Source organism: Microcaecilia unicolor, chromosome 3 (genome assembly GCF_901765095.1).
Source record: "Microcaecilia unicolor chromosome 3, aMicUni1.1, whole genome shotgun sequence".
In the NCBI taxonomy this organism is placed as follows: Eukaryota; Metazoa; Chordata; class Amphibia; order Gymnophiona; family Siphonopidae; genus Microcaecilia; species Microcaecilia unicolor.
The window spans coordinates 462,488,425-462,508,946 of NC_044033.1; the positions used below are offsets into that span (position 1 = coordinate 462,488,425).

Here is a 20,522-nt window from a genome sequence, read left to right on the forward strand (position 1 = left end):
TGGAGCTCGGAAACTCTTCTGGCTGAAGTGATAGCCACCAAAAAGACTGCTTTCAACGTCAGGTCTTTCAGAGATGCCCTCGACAAGGGTTCAAACGGCGGCTTCTGCAAAGCTCTTAGCACCAGGTTGAGATTCCACGCAGGCACCACTGAGTGCAGAGGAGGGCGCAGGTGATTAACTCCCTTGAGAAAGCGCACCACATCTGGCTGCGAAGCCAGGGAAGCACCCTTCAGGCGGCCCCTGAAGCAAGCCAGAGCCGCTACCTGGACTTTAAGGGAACTGAGCGACAGGCCTTTCTCCAGACCTTCTTGCAGGAACGCCAACACTGAAGAAATTGGAGCAGTGAAGGGAGAAAGTGAGCCTGCTTCACACCACGCTGCAAAGATACGCCAAACCCTGGCGTAAGCAGTAGAAGTAGAGCGCTTCCTCGCTCTTAGCATAGTGGCGATGACCTTGTCTGAGAAGCCCTTCTTCCTCAGACGCTGCCGCTCAATAGCCAGGCCGTAAGACCAAAGGGGGAGGGATCCTCCATCACCACGGGACCCTGATGTAACAGGCCCTGCTCCACTGACAGCCGCAGAGGATCGTCGACTGAGAGCCTGATCAAGTCCGCATACCAGGGACGTCTGGGCCAATCCGGACCCACCAGGATTACCCTGCCGGGATGCTTTGCCACCCGGTCTAGCACCCTGCCCAACATGGGCCAGGGCGGGAACACATAGAGGAGCTCTTGTGTCGGCCACTGTTGGAGAAGAGCATCTACTCCCAGGGATCGAGGGTCCCGTCCTCTGCTGAAAAAGCGCGGCACTTGGCAATTGGCCGATGACGCCATCAGATCTAGGCTCGGCTGGCCCCAGCGCTTCGTGATGTCCAAGAACGCCTGAGCAGATAGTTGCCACTCTCCGGGCTCCAAGGTATGGCGACTGAGAAAGTCCGCCTTGACATTCATGACTCCGGCAATGTGGGCCGCTGAAAGCTGCTCCAGGTTCGCTTCCGCCCACTGGCAAAGATTCATAGCCTCCTTGGCTAGAGGGGCGCTCTTGGTACCTCCCTGGCGGTTGACATAGGCCACAGCCGTGGCATTGTCCGACAGGACCCGTACAGGCTTCAACACCAGTACCGGGATGAACTCCAAAAGCGCCAACCGAATGGCTCTGAGTTCCAGGAGGTTGATAGACCACTTTGCCTCTGCAGCTGGGTCCAAGGGAAGGCGCACAGCATAATCCTCCGACATCGGAGTCCAGCGCCGCAGCAAAGAGTGTTGAAGTGGTCTCATATGAGCCCTGGCCCAGGGCACTACTTCCATCGTGGCCGTCATAGAGCCCAACAGCTGCACATAGTCCCAAGCCCGAAGAGGAGAGGCTACTAGGAACTGGTCCACTTGAGCCTGAAGTTTGACAATCCGATTGTCTGGCAGGAACACTCTGCCCACTTGGGTGTCGAATCGAACTCCCAGGTACTCCAGGGACTGAGTCGGGCGCAGCTGGCTCTTCTCCCAGTTGATGATCCATCCCAGGGAGCTCAAAAGAGCAACTACCCGGTACACAGCTTTGCCGCACTCTGCATAAGAGGGGGCTCGGATCAACCAGTCGTCCAGATAAGGATGGACTTGTACCCCTTCCTTTCGTAGGAAGGCCGCGATGACCACCATTACTTTGGAAAAGGTCCGCGGAGCAGTAGCCAACCCGAATGGGAGGGCTCTGAACTGGAAGTGTCGTCCCAGGACTGCAAAACGCAGAAATCGTTGATGAGGAGGCCAGATGGGAATATGCAGGTACGCTTCCTTGATGTCCAAGGAGGCCAAGAACTCTCCTGCCTTCACTGCCGCTATAACAGAGCGGAGAGTCTCCATGCGAAAGTGCCGCACTTTCAAGGCCCGATTGACCCCTTTGAGGTCGAGGATAGGCCGGACAGAACCTCCTTTCTTTGGTACCACAAAGTAAATGGAGTAACGTCCTTTGCCAAGCTGACTTTCTGGCACCGGAACGACCGCACCCAGGCGGATCAGATTGTCCAAGGTCTGCTGCACTGCCACAGCTTTTACCGGAGACTTGCAGGGAGAGAGTACAAACCCGTCTTTTAAGGGTCGGCAGAACTCTAGCTTGTAGCCGTCTCTGATGACTTCCAGCACCCAAGCGTCTGAAGTTATTGTGGTCCACTCGCCCAGAAACGAGGACAGCCGTCCTCCAATCTGCACTGGGGCGTGGACCAAGGCCCCGTCATTGGGTCCGAGACCCTGGGGGAGGACCGGAGGGAGCACCTCCGGGACGGCGGTCTCTGCGAAAGGAATGCTGCTTGGGGGAGAAATTCCTCTTGAAGGAAGAGGAGGCAGAGGATCCCGACCTGCCCGGGCGGTACCGACGGGCTTCCTGAAACCGTTCTCTGGAGGTACCGGGACGAGTACTAGCCCGAGCCATGACCTCTGGTAACTTCTTGCCCTTAGACGTGCCGAGATCGGTCACGATTTTGTCCAGCTCGACCCCAAAGAGCAGCTTGCCTGTAAAAGGCAATCTAGCCAGGCGGGATTTAGAGGCGTGGTCAGCAGACCAATGTTTCAGCCAAAGCCACCGCCGCGCAGAGACTGTCTGAGCCATGCCTTTAGCTGAGGCTCTCAAGACATCATACAGCAAGTCTGCCAAGTAGGCTAAGCCCGATTCCAGGGCCGGCCAATCAGCCCTCAAGGAAGGATCCGAGGGGGAAGCCCGCTGCACCATAGTCAGGCACGCCCTTGCCACATAGGAGCCGCAAACTGAGGCCTGCAAACTTAAAGCAGCTGCCTCAAAGGACGACCTTAAGGCTGCCTCCAATCTTCTGTCTTGGGCGTCTTTCAGGGCCGTGCCACCTTCCACCGGCAACGCCGTTTTCTTAGTCACCGCAGTGATTAAAGAATCCACGGTAGGCCACAGATAGGCCTCACGTTCACTTTCAGGCAAAGGATAGAGGCGGGACATAGCCCTAGCCACTTTAAGGCTCGCTTCCGGGACATCCCATTGAGCCGAAATTAAGGTGTGCATGGCATCATGCACGTGGAAGGTTCTAGGCGGGCGCTTCGTCCCCAGCATAATGGCAGAGCCAACAGGGGCTGAGGGAGAGACGTCCTCCGGAGAGGAAATCTTCAAAGTGTCCATGGCCTGTATCAACAGGTTGGGCAAATCCTCTGAGCTAAAAAGCCGCGCTGCAGAGGGGTCATCCGCTCCATCCGAGCGGGGAGCCGTCTCCTCCAAGGAATCCGCCAAGGACCGTTGGGAGACCTCAGACACGCTGCCCTCATCTACATCGGAGGAGACAAAGCCCTCCAAGGCCTGGGAATCAACCCGAGGACGTTTACCTCTGGGAACCTCAACCTCTTTACCAGACGAGGGAGCAGGGGCAGCGTTTTGCATGAGGAAAGCCTGATGCAGCAGCAAAACAAACTCGGGGGAGAAACCCCCCAGACTGTGCACTTCCGCAGCCTGGGCAACCGCCCTAGACGCACCCTCAACCGGCGCTCGCAAGAGCGGGGGAGAGACATGCTGCGCATCCAAAATGGCGTCCGGCGCGACACTCCGCGAAGGAGCCGCGCGGGAAGAGCGGCGCTTAACTTTAGCCGCTTTTGTGCCGTCGCCCAAATTAAGGGCGTTCATGGCATTAATGTCTCCAACCTCAAGGGCGGCCCACGAAGAAGCCGTCCGAGCCGCGTGGCCGGCCAAGATGGCGGAGGCGAGGAGCGGGGGATGGGCGTTTATGGCGGGAAAAACCGCCACGCCGGAGGAAGGACCGAGACATTCATCGGTCACTAAATTGTCACCCAACAAGGGCGAATCAGGCTGTAAAACCCCCGCATCCCCTCTAGAAGGGCTCAAGCGATCCGGGGAGCGACCCTTTGCGCCCTCGCCCTTGCCGCTCCGAGCTGTAACGAACTGGTGTCCCAGTGAGTAGCTGCAATGAACGTTTAAATAAACGTCGAAATAAACGCCTTTAAGGACGTTTAACATTTTTTTTTTTTTTTTTTAACGGAGCCAGCGGGAGGGGGGAGAAAAGGAGGGACCTGGCACCACCAGGTTTGCACTTGCTCAAAAGAGCCCTCAACCCCAGGCCTCAACAAAACCTAAGGATTAGGCTTGGAGGCCTAGCCAGAGCTGCTGCTGTGTGTGACCACCACCTGCTGAGATAGAGAACATACTGAGGAGTTTCCGGCAGCACATGACCACATATAGGGAGGCAAAAGTTTGCTCTCTATCTCCACCTGCTGGTAGATGGACACAACCCCACCAGTCTATGGATTGATCAGCTTGATGATATGGAATTACTCAATTAAAAATATGTCCTATTGTGGACAAAAACTAGTTAAAAGATAGAAAACAGACAGTAGGGTTAAATGGTCAATATTCTCAATGGAGAAAGTAGATAGTGGGGTTCCCCAGAGGTCTGTGCTGGAACTGCTGCTTTTTAACACATTTATAAATGATCTAGAGATGGGAATAACTAATGAGGTAATTAAATTTGCTGATGACACAAAGTTGCTCAGTTGTTGAATTGTAAGAGTATTGTGAAAAATTGCAAGAAGACCTTATGAGCGTGGGGGACTGGGCATCCAAATGGCAGATGATGTTTAATGTGAGCAAGTGCAAAGTGATGCATTTGGGAAAGAGGAACCCAAACTATAGATACGTGATGCAACATTCCACATTAGGAATCACTGCCCAGGAAAACGATCTAGGTGTCACCGTTGATGATACGTTGAAACCCTCTGCTCAGTGTGAGGGCGGCTAAGGGCTCCTTTTACTAAGTGGTGGTAAGCCCAACGTGGGCTTACCGCTTGCTAAACAGGAAGTACCGCAGCTACCGCAGCAGTCCAGTGGTACTTCCCACCCCTAGCGCACTGTCATTACCAGTACTACAAAAATGTACTTTTGTAGCAATGGAGTGTACCTGGTAGTAATCAGGCAGTCATGCATATGGTTTGGCAAAGTGCTCAATTCAGCCAGGACTTCAAACAACTGATCCCGGGCGGAGCATGTTATATATATATAGACTTTAGCATACAAAAATTTCCAGGCTATATTCAACCTGTGGCAGTCACCATTTTTTTCCCAAATTGGCCACCGCAGGCTGATTTAGACCCAGATATTGAGTGCCTGGCCATATCCGGCTACCAGCACTGAAGATCTGGATCATGGGCAGCCTTCAAACGTTACCTGATTACTGCTATTATATAGCAGTGAAATCAGAATCAGCCTATTTTCTGTCCTCAGTTAACTGGGTACCACTGCTGAGAGTCGGCAGTTTCTGTATAAATCTGGTCCACCCTGGCACTGCCTGGATAGTGCTGAATTGGTCTGCATGGATTTTCAGTGGCAATATCTGGCTAAGTGCCACTGAAAATCTAGGTTAAACCCGGTGAGCAGGTGTTATCAGGTTAGGAGCTGTTCGTACCCAGGTCAACTCCTGTTGAATATTAATCCCTTACTTTTGAGAGCTTTGCTTCTTAATTGGCTTCATTGATACATTTAATTGTCTGGATTATGTGTCTTACATGCATAAATGCAGCAGTACAAAAATCAGCTCTTCAACATATAATTGCCTGCACTGATATACGGATATGTTGCCCTTTTGCTGAAGTTGCTGCTCCTGCTGGCAAATACATGCGTGGGACAAACATAAAGGAATCCTGTTCAGAAGGAATGGATCCTAAGGAGCTTAGCCGAGATTGGGTGGCAGAGCCAGTGGCAGGAGGCGGGGATGGTGCTGGGCAGACTTATACGGTCTGTGCCAGAGCCGGTGGTGGGAGGCGGGACTGGTGGTTGGGAGGTGGGGATGGTGCTGGGCAGACTTATATGGTCTGTGCCAGAGCCAGTGGTGGGAGGCGGGACTGGTGGTTGGGAGGCGGGGATAGTGCTGGGCAGACTTATACGGTTTGTGCCAGAACCGGTGGTGGGAGGCGGGGCTGGTGGTTGGGAGGCGGGGATAGTGCTGGGCAGACTTATACGGTCTGTGCCAGAGCCGGTGGTGGGAGGCGGGACTGGTGGTTGGGAGGTGGGGATGGTGCTGGGCAGACTTATATGGTCTGTGCCAGAGCCAGTGGTGGGAGGCGGGACTGGTGGTTGGGAGGCGGGGATAGTGCTGGGCAGACTTATACGGTTTGTGCCAGAACCGGTGGTGGGAGGCGGGACTGGTGGTTGGGAGGCGGGGATAGTGCTGGGCAGACTTATACGGTTTGTGCCAGAACCGGTGGTGGGAGGCGGGGCTGGTGGTTGGGAGGCGGGGATAGTGCTGGGCAGACTTATGGTCTGTGCCCTGAAAAGGACAGGTACAAATCAAGGTGAGGTATACACAAAGAGTAGCACATATGAGTTTATCTTGTTGGGCAGACTGGATGGACCGTGCAGGTCTTTTTCTGCCGTCATCTACTATGTTACATGTGTTTTTGCTGGTGTCCTTGTACATATTTTACAGAAGGCCCCATGTTCAACAGAGCCTTTTGTAGAGTACTGAGGGAAATGTGAACATCCTGACCTGCATGTCCCATTTCCAATGTACAGGCCCTCTGCAAAATGGGACTTATTATTCTTAAAAGCATTTACAATATTAAAAACAGATTCACAAAAGGCTTTCTTACCTTAAATATATTCAGCTGTTGATTAATGATATCTGTTTCCATTCCAACTGCACCTTGCGATTCTTCATGTTCTTCAGCTCCTCCAAGAAGATTTGCAAATTCCTTCAACTTCTTATAAAATTCTTCAATACGGCTAGTAGTTCCCTCTACTTGCTCCTCTCTGGCTTTTGCTCTGTCCAATAATTTGTTGCACTGTTTACTTAAAGCTTCCAAGTCCCTTTTTATACCAATGAGATCAGGAGAAGCTTCGGTTGCTATCATCATCTTACAGGTCTTGTTTGCATTTTCATTGTTTTTTATGAGATCTCCCAGTTTCTTGAGGAAATTTTGAATGCACTCTTTCTGAGACAGTAATGTTACTGTATCCCTTCCCACTGGGGCCATGCTGTCAAGCTCATCATCAAATTCAGCAAACTGAGAAAACATCTCTCGGATACTATTTTGGAAATGCCCAATTCCCTGAAGTTTTGTTTCCAAGAACGAGCACTTGTCGTCAACTTGTTTGCTGATCACATTAAGTTCTTGTTTTAAAGATTCAGCTTCTAATAGAAGGTCAGAAACACCAAATGCATCAGAAGCATCTACAACTAGTCCCTGGGCAAGATTCTGAGCCAAATCCACCTGTGGTTTCAGGACCTGAAGTGCCTTCTGCTGCGTTTGCATTATTGTCAGATGTTTGTTACTACATGCCTGGGCTCCTAAAGAATCATGCAGCACTAGCTGTTCCTTTGCCACTTTAAATTGTCTTTTAGCTTCTCTGAAACATTCCTGAAGCTCTTTAAAGCGCTGTGCCATGCTTTCCAATGAGTCCTTCTTGTTATGTAATTGTTCTGCAATCATATCTACCTGCTGGTTGAGTAACAGTTTCTCATCACTAATACTTTCTTTATCTTCTTCACTAGCATTTAATAAACTTTCAGCTGCGTTATTTAACATCTCTACCATGACCCGGTGTTTATCCACATTCTTCTGTAAGGCTTTCACTTGACCAACAGAAGTCTCTATTCCTACAGGGTCAATGCACACTTTTATTTCTGAAAGCTTACTCTGACATTCATCTATCCAGAGTTGTAGACTTTCTACATCTTCTCTGTATTTAACAGCTTTCTGTTGGCAATCTTTCAACTTCTCTTGTCTTTCTGCTACCTGCTTGTTCAGTTCATCCCAGTTATTTTTGAGTGTGGAAACTTGAGACTGTAGCTCTGTCTTCTCAGCTCCTTGAGTCTTTTGCAAAAGACTTTCAGCCTCTGCAACAATTTTTTGATAGGAATCAAGTTTATTGGTCAGCGACTTCTGGATTTCTGTCTGCTCTTTGATTAATAATTTTAGAGTATCAAGTTTGGCTGATACAGGGGAAACTTGGCTTTGTTCTTTTCTTTTTGTATCCAACCAGGCCTGGAAATCTTTAGACATCTGCTGGAATTGCTGAGAGCTGGCATACGTAGACTGAAGCTGCAGAACATGATTAGCTATGGGGACAAAAGCATGAATTATTTCGTTTCAAAACTTTATAATGCATGCCATTATTATTATTTATATTCATATTTGCAAAACTTTCAGGTCAGAATAGATGCTTTTACTCAAGCTTTTACATTATTAACAATATGGTCATTTCATAACAGGTCATCTAGGTTGAGAAGGCAAGTTGGTGTCTTTGTAGGTGACAATGCATTCTTTACAAAAGTACCTAGAAACTACTGGAATTGCAGCTAACATGAAGCTGCAGACATTTACGTCTGCTTGGGAGCAGGTGTAAATATTTACATATAAAATACACACAGAGCGTCTCCGTTTATGACCTGAGACCTTACCACCACCTACTGACAAAGCGGTAAGATCTCACGCGCTAACCGGGTGGTAACCATTCGACACGCGTCAACTGCCGAATACTGCTGGGTAAACATCACACGGTATAAAACAGAAAACATTTTCTACCGCGTATTTTGAGCACACGCCAAAATGGAATTATCACCGGGGCATGCAATAGCCGGGCGGTAGTGCCAATTTGATGCGCGATGGATGTGCATAGGTGCCTACACGCCTTTGTACAAGGGCCCCTGGTGGTGGTGGAGTGGCCTAGTGGTTAGGGTGGTGGACTTTGGTCCTGGGGAACTGAGGAACTGAGTTTGATTCCCACTTCAGGCACAGGCAGCTCCCTGTGACTCTGGGGAAGTCACTTAACCCTCCATTGCCCCATATAAGCCGCATTGAGCCTGCCATGAGTGGGAAAGCGCGGGGTACAAATGTAACAAAAATAAATAAACTTAATTGGTTAGCAAGCCAAACAACACCGATTATTGATACTTAACCAATTAGCAGCACTAATTGGATTTAATTAGAATTTATTCACACAATTTCTAAGTGCATTCTATAACAGGGTGCATGTAAATTCTCATACACACAGTCGAAAAGGGGGCATGACCATGGGCGTGGAATGGGTGGGTTGTGGGCATTTCAAAAAACTATGCGCACTATTATGGAATACACCTGATCTGCACTTAACTTACGCACAGGTATTTAGGCCTGATTTTAGGTGGGCTAAATGAGTGCTCCTAAATTTTAGTTGCACAAATGGTATGCAAGCATATTCTATAAACTGTGTGTAACTTTAGGCATCATTTATAGAATCACACTAACTGCATGGTTTTTCAGTGCCAATTTTTAAGGGCACCATTTATAAAATTTGGCCCTACATATGCAAATCACAACTCTACCCATGCTTTGCCCAAAACTCACCCCCTAACATGCCTATACCCAGTTGTATAAAAGTATGCATGTTCTGGTCATAACAAGTACTTTTATACATGGGGTAATTTTATGAGAGGTATTTTATACACATGTACTGTCATATAGAGGGTGAGGCAAAAAAAGTAACCCCCTAGAGTTTTTTGCAGTTTTCTCAGCAACCGCTTTTAATTTCAATGAGAAATTCTATAAACTTATTTATTCATCATATGTATTACTATTAAACAATTTAAGTATCATAAGCTATGTTGATGTTGCTGATATTTTTGTACTACCTAGCAATTTTTGCGCATTAAAAATGCTTGCGCTAATACACAGTAAAATAACGTCCTTCAAATGATACAATTAGTGTCAGAATTCTGCAGTCACTGTGAATGGTCAGTGTCTACCTCCAGCTTTAACAAAGGCCTTCAGTCACTTTGGGAAGTTCTTAACAGCCTTGTGGATAGGTCTCTATGGCAGACTGTCTCAGATCATCTGCAGTACTTCCTTGAGTTTAGCGATTGTGCTTTGGGTGGAACTTGTGATAGGCCTCCAACATTGCTCCCCAGACAAAAGTCTACATCACTGTGATGTCATTAACAGTAAGTCAGTACCCTTTTTTTTTTTTTTCAAATAATGGTAGCTTTACAATGCAAACAGTTTTGAAAGCATGACAGTTGCTGGGTGGTCACATTAAAAAGTATGTAACTTTGCCGTGTTTAAAGATAATCTCATTCTACTTGGCACATAAACGTAGATAGTAACAACAAATAAAGCTGTAAAATTTCACATTGAAATTCCAAGCAATTGCTGAGAAAACAGCAAAACAAATCTCTAGGGGTCACTTTTTGTGCTAAAATTACTTTATAAAATTACTCTCGATATGTCTAATTCTATTAAAAGAACACAGTAACATTATGGGAATAGCCAAGAAATGTATGTAATACTTTATAAAGCAAGCAAACTGACTGTAATGGACCTGGGAATTTCATTAAATGTCACACCAGGACAGCCCCTGCCTCTTGACCTTGTCAAACCTGTTCTTCTTAGGCCAACCTAGAACAATCTTCTGCCTGCATCATCTGAGTCCATATACTGGCAGCAGATCACAATGGCCACATTTTCAAGTTCTCCTGGGAGATCATTCGTCTTTATTTCCCTCAACAGTGCCCATGTGTTTCATGTATAAAAATAAGAAAAGTAAGTATAGTATCTATATAAAAAAGATATGTGGCCCCATATTCAAAAATATTTATGCTGATCACTTAAGTGTTTTCTTTATTTTAATTCAGGCCACCTGAATGAATCATTTTGGATATAGAAATTATCTGTCCAAATGGGGATAGGTTTGGGGCATTCTGGGGTCAGTGCTGCTTAGCCATATAGGAGGTCATTTTAGAAGCCTTGAGTGTCTTCTACACATATAAACAGCAGAATTAACATGTGTAGATTGGTTACACATGTAAATGTTGATTTCATAAACCTGCTATTTACACAGTTTCAAAAGAGATTTGTCATGGGTGTGGATTGGGGGGGCTAGAAAATTATATGTGTATTTCTCATTTTAAAATGCTTTGCCTTCAGTCGTATTTAACTTGCATATGGTCCCATTTTGTAAGGTACTTCATCAGCTTGGCACACAGTGAGGAGCATAATCGAAAGGGACATCCTCGTTTCGATTTGGACGTCCTCGCAAAACATTCCCATCCAGGGGCGGGGAAACCCGTATTTTCGAAACAAGATAGACATCCAGGCACCCTAGGGGACACTGCAGTGGACTTCATAAATTGCTCCCAGGTACATAGCTCCCTTTCCTTGTGGGTTATGCCCCCAAAAACCCACAACTGTACACCACTACCATAGCCCTTACGGGTAAAGGGGGCACCGAGATGTGGGTACAATGGGTTTGTGGTGGGTTTTGGAGGGTTCGCTGTTTCCTCCACAAACGTAACAGGTGGGGGGGGGATGGGCCTGGGTCCTCCTGCCTGAAGTGCACTGCACCCACTAAAACTGCTCCAGGGACCTGCATACTGCTGTGAAGGAGCCGAGTATGACATCTGAGGCTGGCATAGAGGCTGGCAATCAATATTTTTAAAGATGTTTTTTGAGGGTGGGAGGGGGTTAGTGACTACTGGGGGAGTAAGGGGAGGTCATCCCCAATTCTCTCCGGTGGTCATCTGGTCATTTCGGGCACCTTTTTGTGCCTTGTTCATAAGAAAAACATGACCAGGTAAAGTCGTCCAAGTGTTCGTCGAGGACGTCCTTGTTTCTTTCGATTATGGGTCGAGGACGTCCTAGTGTTAAGCACGCCCAAATCCCGCCTTCGTTATGCCTCCGATACGCCCCCTTGAACTTTGGCTGTCCCTGCGACGGAAAACAGTTGGGGACGTCCAAAATCGGCTTTCCTTTACACCAATTTGGACGATCCTGTGAGAAGGATGCCCATCTTCCGATTTATGTCGAAAGATGGGTATCCTTCTCTTTCGAAAATAAGCCCAAATATTATATTGATAATTCTATATAAGACTGAATCTGATGTACACCCCTTAGATTTTACAACTCTTTTTCCTGAAATATAATTTTGGTTAGCAGAGAATGGTCTAGGCTTAAACTTATCCAAAACTGAAGCTCTTACAATATGTAGGGTGGTAGATTTTAAGATCCCTTTACATAATTTACTGAACGTAATTTCTGTTCTAATATCATCGGCAGTAAATTATTTGCAGATAGTTAGACTCAAAATTTTCATTGCACTCACAAATTTTGAATGCAGTGTGCTCTGTTTTTTAAACTGCACATGATTCGCAGATTACATCCAAAGCCTACTCCTTTAGATTTCGTTCAATGACACAATGGTTTATCCCATTTTGGCGTACTATGATATACATGGGCCTGTCTGTTCTTTCTTTAAGATCTTCAGAATACAACAGCTTGGGTTACTGCCAATAATAGACTCTATTATCATAGTATTCCTTTATTATTTAGGGGTCTGTACTAAAGTGCAATAAAGTTTTGCATTACTTGCAAGAATTAATGGAAAGTAATTGCAAAAGTTAACTACTGGGGCATGCCTAGCATGTCCCCTGCAGTTACCACCCATCATGTGTAACCCCCTGATTCTATAAAAGTCATCACAAGTTGAAAGTGCAAATTTAGGTGCACTCCCGATTTATGCATGCAATTTAATAGAATAATGAGCCAATTAGTGCTAATAACAAGCTTTCTAACAAGCAATTATTGGTACTAATTAGATTTAATTGGGACTTACGCATGTAAATATACGTGTGGATCAAATTTACGCGTGGCCTGAACAAAGGGGGCATGGAAATGGGAGGGTCATGGGCATTTCAGGGCAGATCGGGGGTATAAGGGCAAAAGGTGAAAGGGTAAATGTGGTCAATACGGTATACATTATATTTGAATGTTTTAGTTGATTTGAGAATGTTTGTTGATTTGATGCCTGCATTTTTTTTGTTAACTGCTCTCAAGTGTGACAATTCAGTGGGATACAAATGATGTTAAATAGATAAATAAATCCATACAGTGTGGACAGGAATAACTGGGCAGACTGGATGGGTTAACTCTTCTTGTTTGCCATCATATACTTTCTTACAGCGTTTGATCCTTCTATGTACTACAAGGAATGATATTCTGTCTGATGTAGTTATCAGGTTAACAATATGAGTACTGAGAAATACACATCTGTTGACTAAGCCCCCTGTTTACTAAGCCATGCAATAATGCCAACACAGTTTGTTCACTTTGAATGGGCTGTGTCAGCATTGCCGCACGACAGCCGCTAGCCTGGCTTAGTAAACAGAGGGATAAATAATATAGCAATCCTATCCGAAACATGAACAGATCTCAGTACATCTACAGTTTGTTTTTGTATCATTAATGTAACAGATTTATGAAACGTCTTTGGAACTTTGGTACATTCTCAAAATAATATTGTAATTTTCTTATAGTTTATTGAAAGATTGCCTCATTTCCTTTGTTAAATAAGCATACTGGGCTTAAGTTCACAATTCTGTTTTGCTCTTAAGCTGGAAATCAACATTAATATACAATACTGAGCTGCCAGATGTAATCAGAGAAAGAATAATGCAGGGGAACAATGATTTTCTTCCTCCCTTCCTTTGCTTTGTGCTTCCTCAGTCAGATTCAGTCTTGACTGACCTACAACACTAGTACAAACTTTCATGCACAACTATCCACATTTTTTTTCTCTTTTTACATCCTCTTGCAAATTTGGCCCTCCATTGCAGTAGCAATCCTTGGCCAAACTGCAGCTTCCCCCAGAACTCAGCTAACATGAATAGTTTAATACACTTGATAGACCACTCTTCTCAAACTAACCAGAGTGATTTACAATATAAAAATTTAAAAACTTAATACCATTCATGATAGAAAAGACCGTTCACAAAGACCACACACACAAATATCGGAAGTCTGGCCACTGGGTGTTATGCATTGCATGCTGACAGTCCTTTTGCTCACTCCTCACTTCTTATAAAAGCTGCCTTTCTAGGCCTAAAACTTGCCTCAGCAGGTCTACTAGCACACACCAGCTCACAGATCCTTTGCTTACACAGTGACTGATACAGATCATAGCAGCAGGAACAGGGCTAATGAAAAGCAGGGGATAGGGAAGGGGATGAGAGAAGTAGTACTAATGTAAGTAAAGGGCTGGAAAAATGATGAAGGAAAGACTTGGAATGCAGGAACTGAGGTCTTTTTTTAATTTCAAAGTAGATAGCTCAGTGATTAATTTGTAAGAGCAATGTTACGTTCCCATCTTAGTCTCCTGTTCAACAATTTGAAAGGACTTTGGTTGGTGTAGTACTGAAGAAGAATCCCTAGCCGTATAGCCATATGTGCCTTTTATAGTTAAAAATAATCAATGGAAAATAGCTGCACTAAAAGATATAGGTGCATTCTACTGTTTTGTCTAAAGGATGCCCCTTTAGCTTATGCACATAGGACTAGGGTAGAAGGAGCAGGAAGAACTGGAAAAAGGAGAAATTTATTTTTGTTACATTTGTACCCCGCGCTTTCCCACTCATGGCAGGCTCAATGCGGCTTACATGGGGCAATGGAGGGTTAAGTGACTTGCCCAGAGTCACAAGGAGCTGCCTGTGCCTGAAGTGGGAATTGAACTCAGTTCCTCAGTTCCCCAGGACCAAAGTCCACCACCCTAACCACTAGGTCACTCCTCCACTAATTTTCTTTCCTTTAGGCCCTCCAGACACTGATGGTTGGGTTATGGATGCCTACCGGCAGATGGAGTCAGAAAGCACGAAGCTAAACATCTACTAGATCCAATGTGGAACAGAAAGAGAAGCAGACCTTATGTAGAAAAGCAGTCTATCGGTTTATCAATTCTCCCAGGATTCACATGTCGGGCACTTGTTTGTGAAGCCATTTTTTACATCAGGTCTGCTTCTCTTTCTGTTCTACCAGCATATGGAGACTAAAAACACAAACTCAAGAACTGCCTTAACTCTGTACAGACACTAGTCAGTCAGTATTTCACTAGCAAAGCAGAATAAGGAAACCGAGTCCCCTCACTACATAGAATGCTGTGGGCCCGCGTCGCAGACTGCCTTTCTCATGTATTGGTTAGCTCTTTTCCTTGAGCTGCAGTCATTTCCTCATCTGTTTTCTTTGCAACTGTATGTGGATTTACTTATCTATTCATCCATTAAACACAACGCCCCCAACAGAAGAAACAACCAAGCAACAAGAATCAATTATAAAGAAATATGCTAACTGGGAAAACTGAGTCCTCCATGACCCATCCCTGTGCAACACAACTCCTAACAAACCACACTATGGGAGGGTCTCTGGACTGGTCTGGATGGCCTAAAGGAAAGAAAATTATCAGGTAAGCCCTAATTTCTCCTTCCTTGTCAGCCCTCCAGACTTGCCCAGATGCTGATGGTTGGCAAGTACCAAAGCAGGACCCCTGGAGACCAGAAGTCAATAAACTTGCACCTAAACATCTAATTTGTAATGCTTGGTGAAAGAATATAAAAAGGACCAAATCGCCACCCTGTGGCAAAATTGAACTGCTCTCTGCCCATAAAGACACAATGCCCCTAGTGGAATGTGCTTTTTTTAATTAGATGTTTAAGGGTAACAAACATCCAAATACAATACAAAATAACAATGTTTTATAACTTCCATTCCATAAGAGAAACTATAGGTGCTGTGGTGGCTAAGAAGGCGAACAGAATGTTGAGTATTATTAGAAAAGGGATGGAAACCAAGCATGAGGATGTTATAATGCCGTTATATCGCTCCATGGTGCGACCGCACCTGGAGTATTGTTTACAGTTCTGGTCGCCTCATCTCAAAAAAGATATAAAGGAATTGGAGAAGGTGCAGAGAAGGGCGACAAAAATGATAAAAGGGATGGGAACACTACCCTATGAGGAGAGGTTAAGACGGCTAGGACTCTTTAGCCTGGAGAGAAGGCGGCTGAGAGGTGATATGATAGAGGTTTACAAAATAATGAGCGGGATAGAGCAGACAGATGTGAAGCGTTTGTTTACGCTTTCTAACAATAATAGAACCAGGGGACACAAGATGAAATTAGAATGTGGTAGGTTTAAAACAAATCGGAGAAAGTTTTTCTTTACTCAGCGCGTACTTAGACTCTGGAACTCATTGCCGGAGAAGGTAGTGACGGCAGCTGGCCTTGCTGAGTTTAAAGGGGGTCTGGACAAATTTCTGAAGGAAAAGTCCATTGATCGTTATTAAATTTTGGGTTTTTTGCCAGGTTCTTGGGGCCTGGATTGGCCGTTGTCGGAGACAGAGGGCAGGGCTTGATGGACCTTTGGTCTTTTCCCAGCGTGGCAGTTCTTATGTGCTTATGTGGTTGGGAGGCGGGGATAGTGCTGGGCAGACTTATACAGTCTGTGCCAGAGCCGGTGGTTGGGAGGCGGGGCTGGTGGTTGGGAGGCGGGGATAGTGCTGGGCAGACTTATACGGTCTGTGCCAGAGCCGGTGGTGGGAGGCAGGGATAGTGCTGGGCAGACTTATATGGTCTATGCCAGAGCCGGTGGTTGGGAGGCAGAGATAGTGCTGGGCAGACTTATATGGTCTATGCCAGAGCCAGTGGTGGGAGGCAGGGATAGTGCTGGGCAGACTTATACGGTCTGTGCCAGAGCCGGTGGTGGGAGGCAGGGATAGTGCTGGGCAGACTTATACGGTCTGTGCCCTGAAGAGCACAGGTACAAATCAAAGTAGGGTATACACAAAAAGTAGCACATATGAGTTATCTTGTTGGGCAGACTGGATGGACCGTGCAGGTCTTTTTCTGCCATCATCTACTATGTTACTATATATGATAACAGTTCTTATAAATATATCAATAATATAGAACAATAAGAGATGTAACTGGATAAAAATTGAATAATGCTATAGTAGTTCAAAGATTTGAACTGAGTGAATACACAACAAATACAAGGTGGAACTGGATTCCCCCTGAGAAGATATGCCGCTGTGATGGCCTCCTTAAACCAATGAGCTAAAGATGCGTTAGAGGCAACAGCCCCTTTGTTCAAACCTCCATAGAGCACAATCAAGCAATCCAAACGCTGAAATTCATTTGTTCTTTCCAAATAAGCCAACAGAACTCTCCTGACATCAAGTCGGGCCAGATGCTGCTGTTCCCTGACCCTCCGAAATCACCCAGAACTGGGAGAGAAACAGACGGATTCAAATGGAAGGCTGGCACTACCTTAGGGAAAAAGGAAGGCACCAGTCGCAACATCATTCTCTCTCTACAAAATGACAGGAAAAGCTCCCTGCATGACAAGGCCAACAAATCCAAGATCCTCTGAGCCAAGGAAATGGCCACCAAGATTATTGCCTTCAAAATGATATCTTTCAAGGAATAATTCTCCAAGGGCTCAAAAGGGGAGGACAACAACAACGAAAATACTAAAGTCAAATCCCACTATGGAACCACCGGTTGTTGAAGAGGTTTAATAAGCTTAAACCCCCTCCCCACCCACCCACCCACACACAGCAATCCCACAATATCTGGAGATGAGGCCAAAGGCCTCCCATATGCCCACTCCTGAAAAAAAGACAGCGCAACCACCTTGATCTTCAAAGATGTTAACACAAGACCGTTACCCAAACCGTCTTATAAAAAAACCTAAATCTCAGCAATGGAGGTACGTAGCTGTATGAAACGCCTAGCACTACTACTACTACTTAACATTTCTATAGTACTATTAGACGTACGCAACGTTGTACACTGGACACGAAGAGACAGCCCCTGCTCGACAGAGTTTACAATCTAATTAGGACAAACAGGACAAATAAGGAATAAGGGAATTACTAAGGTGGGAATGATAAAATATGGGTACTGAACAAGTGAGTAAGGGTTAGGACTTAAAAGCAGCATCAAAAAGGTGGGCTTTTAGCCTAGATTTGAAGGCGGACAGAGATGGAGCATGACGTACAGGCTCAGGAAGTCTATTCCAGGCATATGGTGCAGCAAGATAAAAGGAACGGAGTCTGGAGTTGGTGGTGGAGAAGGGTGCAGATAAGAGAGATTTACCCAGTAAATGCAGTTTCCGGAGAGGAGTATAGGGAGAGACAAGAGTGAAGAGGTACTGAAGAGCTGCAAAGTGAATGCACTTGTAAGTCAATAAGAGGAGTCTCAGCTGTATGTGGAAATGGATAGGGAACCAATGGAGTTACTCAGGAGAGGGCTAACATGAGCATAGCAACACTTGTGGAATATAAGTCGTGCAGCAGAATTTTGAAGAGATTGACGGGGGGAGAGAGATGGCTTAGTGGGAGATCTATGAGAAACAAGTTGCAATAATCTAAGCGAGAAGTGATAAGAGTGTGGATAAGGGTCTGATAGTGTTCAGAAAGAAAAGGATGAATTTTGGTGATATTATAAAGAAAGAAACAACAGGTTTTTTCAGTCTACTGAATATGTGCAGAGGAGAGAAAGGAGTCGAAGATGACCGCAAGGTTATGAGCTGATGAGACAGGGAGGATGAGAGTGTTATTCACAGAGATAGAGAATGCGGGAAGAGAAGAGGTTGGTTTAGGAGGAAAGATAAGAAGCTCAGTCTTGGTCATGTTTAATTTCAGATGGCGGTAAGACATCCAGGTGGCAATGTCAGATAGGCAGGCTGATATTTTGACCAGGATTCCTTCTGAAAGTTCTGGTGTGGAGAGACAGATCTGGGAGTCATCAGCATAAAGGTGATACTGGAAACCATGGGATGAGATCATAGTAACATATTAAATGACGGCAGATAAAGACCTGTACGGTCCATCCAGTCTGCCCAACAAAATAAACTCATTTTACATGGTATGCGATACTTTATATGTATGCCCGAGTTTGATTTGTCCTTGCCTTTCTCAAGGCACAGACCGTAGAAGTCTGCCCAGTACTGTTCTTGTACTAAGTTCTGAAGCTAACATCGAAGCCCCTTAAAATCTACACTCGAGCCCATCCCTATCTATTCAGTCAAGATCAGGGCATAGACCGTAGAAGTCTGCCCAGCTCCCGTTTTGTTTCCCAATTACCGGCGTCGCCACCCAATCTCCACTAAGATTCCACGGAACCATTCCTTCTAAACAGGATTCCTTTGTGTTTATCCCACACATGTTTGAATTCCAGTACTGTTTTCATCTCCACCACCTCCCGTGGGAGGGCATTCCACATATCCACCACCCTCTCTGTGAAAAAATACTTCCTGACATTAGTCCTGAGTCTGCCCCCCTTCAACCTCAATTCATGTCCTCTAGTTCTACCACCTTCCCGTCTCCGGAAAAGGTTCATTTGCGGATTAATACCTTTCAAATATTTGAACGTCTGTATCTTATCACCCCTGTTATCAGAGTACCAATGGAAGAAGTACAGATGGAGAAAAGAAGAGGTCCCAGAACAGATCCCTGAAGTGATGGAGGATCCACCAGAGTATACACTAAAGGTACAATGGGATAGATAAGAAGAAAACCAGGAAAGAACAGAGTCCTGAAATCCAAGTGGAGTTAATCTGTGGCCACCTGGAGGGTCTGTCCACCAGCACTGCTCAGGCCTGCCTGTACCTGGGCATATGCTCTAAACTAGCATCCTCCTCCCACTGACTGGGTCCTGCCTATGGGCTAGTCTCCCACTCACAGGTTATTCCCTGGTGATTTCCAGGGGTCCCACAGTTCCTAGAAAGCACCCAAAGACCCCAAGACATGAACCAGGATTCTTAGTCCAGAACAGCAGAGCTAATAAACTATAGGTTTATTATAACAGAACTTGGCCAGTGAATAGAAAAAGGTGAAATCAGAAAGCAATGACAGGTACCTGAGATGGATCCCGCATGCTTACAACTAGGCAGATCAGGTCCCCATACAATGGTCTTTGAGGCCAATCTGGAGCAATGAACACCACCAGACCCAAGTGACTTTCTATGCGCTGAAGGACTCGGTCCACTATTGGCCATGGAAGGAACACACATAGGATGGTCCGAGATAGTAGAGTTGCAAAACTGCATCTATGCCCTCTGACACCACTTCTCATCTTCAACTGTAGAATCTGGGAACCTGCTCACTGCCTGCCATCACCATAAGATCTTTTCAACATCTTTCTTTCCCTTCTTCTCACCATTATTCAAGATTATCTCTGCAATCCTTTCTGCTACACAGTCGATATAGACTCTGTGCTGTATCTCGGACTCTTCCCCTTTCACGCTCTTCAATGACTGTCTGACACACATGGCATCCTGGTTAAAATTGAATCTTCTCAACTTAAACTCTACAAAGTGCAAATCAGTGTTATTGTCCCCATCCCATAACTTTGCTTTACCTGCACCCTCCATTAACGGTTATTCCTTGACTTACAAGGACTCCATTAAAATTCTAGAAGTCACGTTTGATTTAAAGTTCACCTTCAAACCCCAGATTCTGTAATTTGTTCCTGCTTTTATGAGCTCCATCATATCCGTGCTGTCCAGCCCATCCTCCACTCTTCACTTCTTCATCCTTTAATTCTAGCACTTGCCATGTCTCGAGTCAATTACTAAAATTCCCTCAACGCTGGTATTCCAGTATACTCTTTCGAAAGCCTCCAATTTATCCAATCCACTGCTGTTACATTACTTCATAACTCTACTTCATAATCCAAATGCTTTGACCATGTCACTCTCTTCTGTCTGGAACA

At 45.7% G+C, this 20,522-nt stretch overlaps 1 protein-coding gene across 2 annotated transcripts in view; it reads right to left on the reverse strand.

The window, feature by feature from the left end:
• DST (dystonin) overlaps positions 1 to 20,522 on the reverse strand; it is a 509,263-nt gene that overhangs the window by 245,262 nt on the left and 243,479 nt on the right. For both annotated transcript variants that reach the window (XM_030198986.1, XM_030198985.1), the window contains one exon: positions 6,599 to 8,067. In XM_030198986.1, coding sequence (XP_030054846.1) covers positions 6,599 to 8,067 — 1,469 coding nt within the window. The remainder of the gene's footprint in view (positions 1 to 6,598; positions 8,068 to 20,522) is intronic.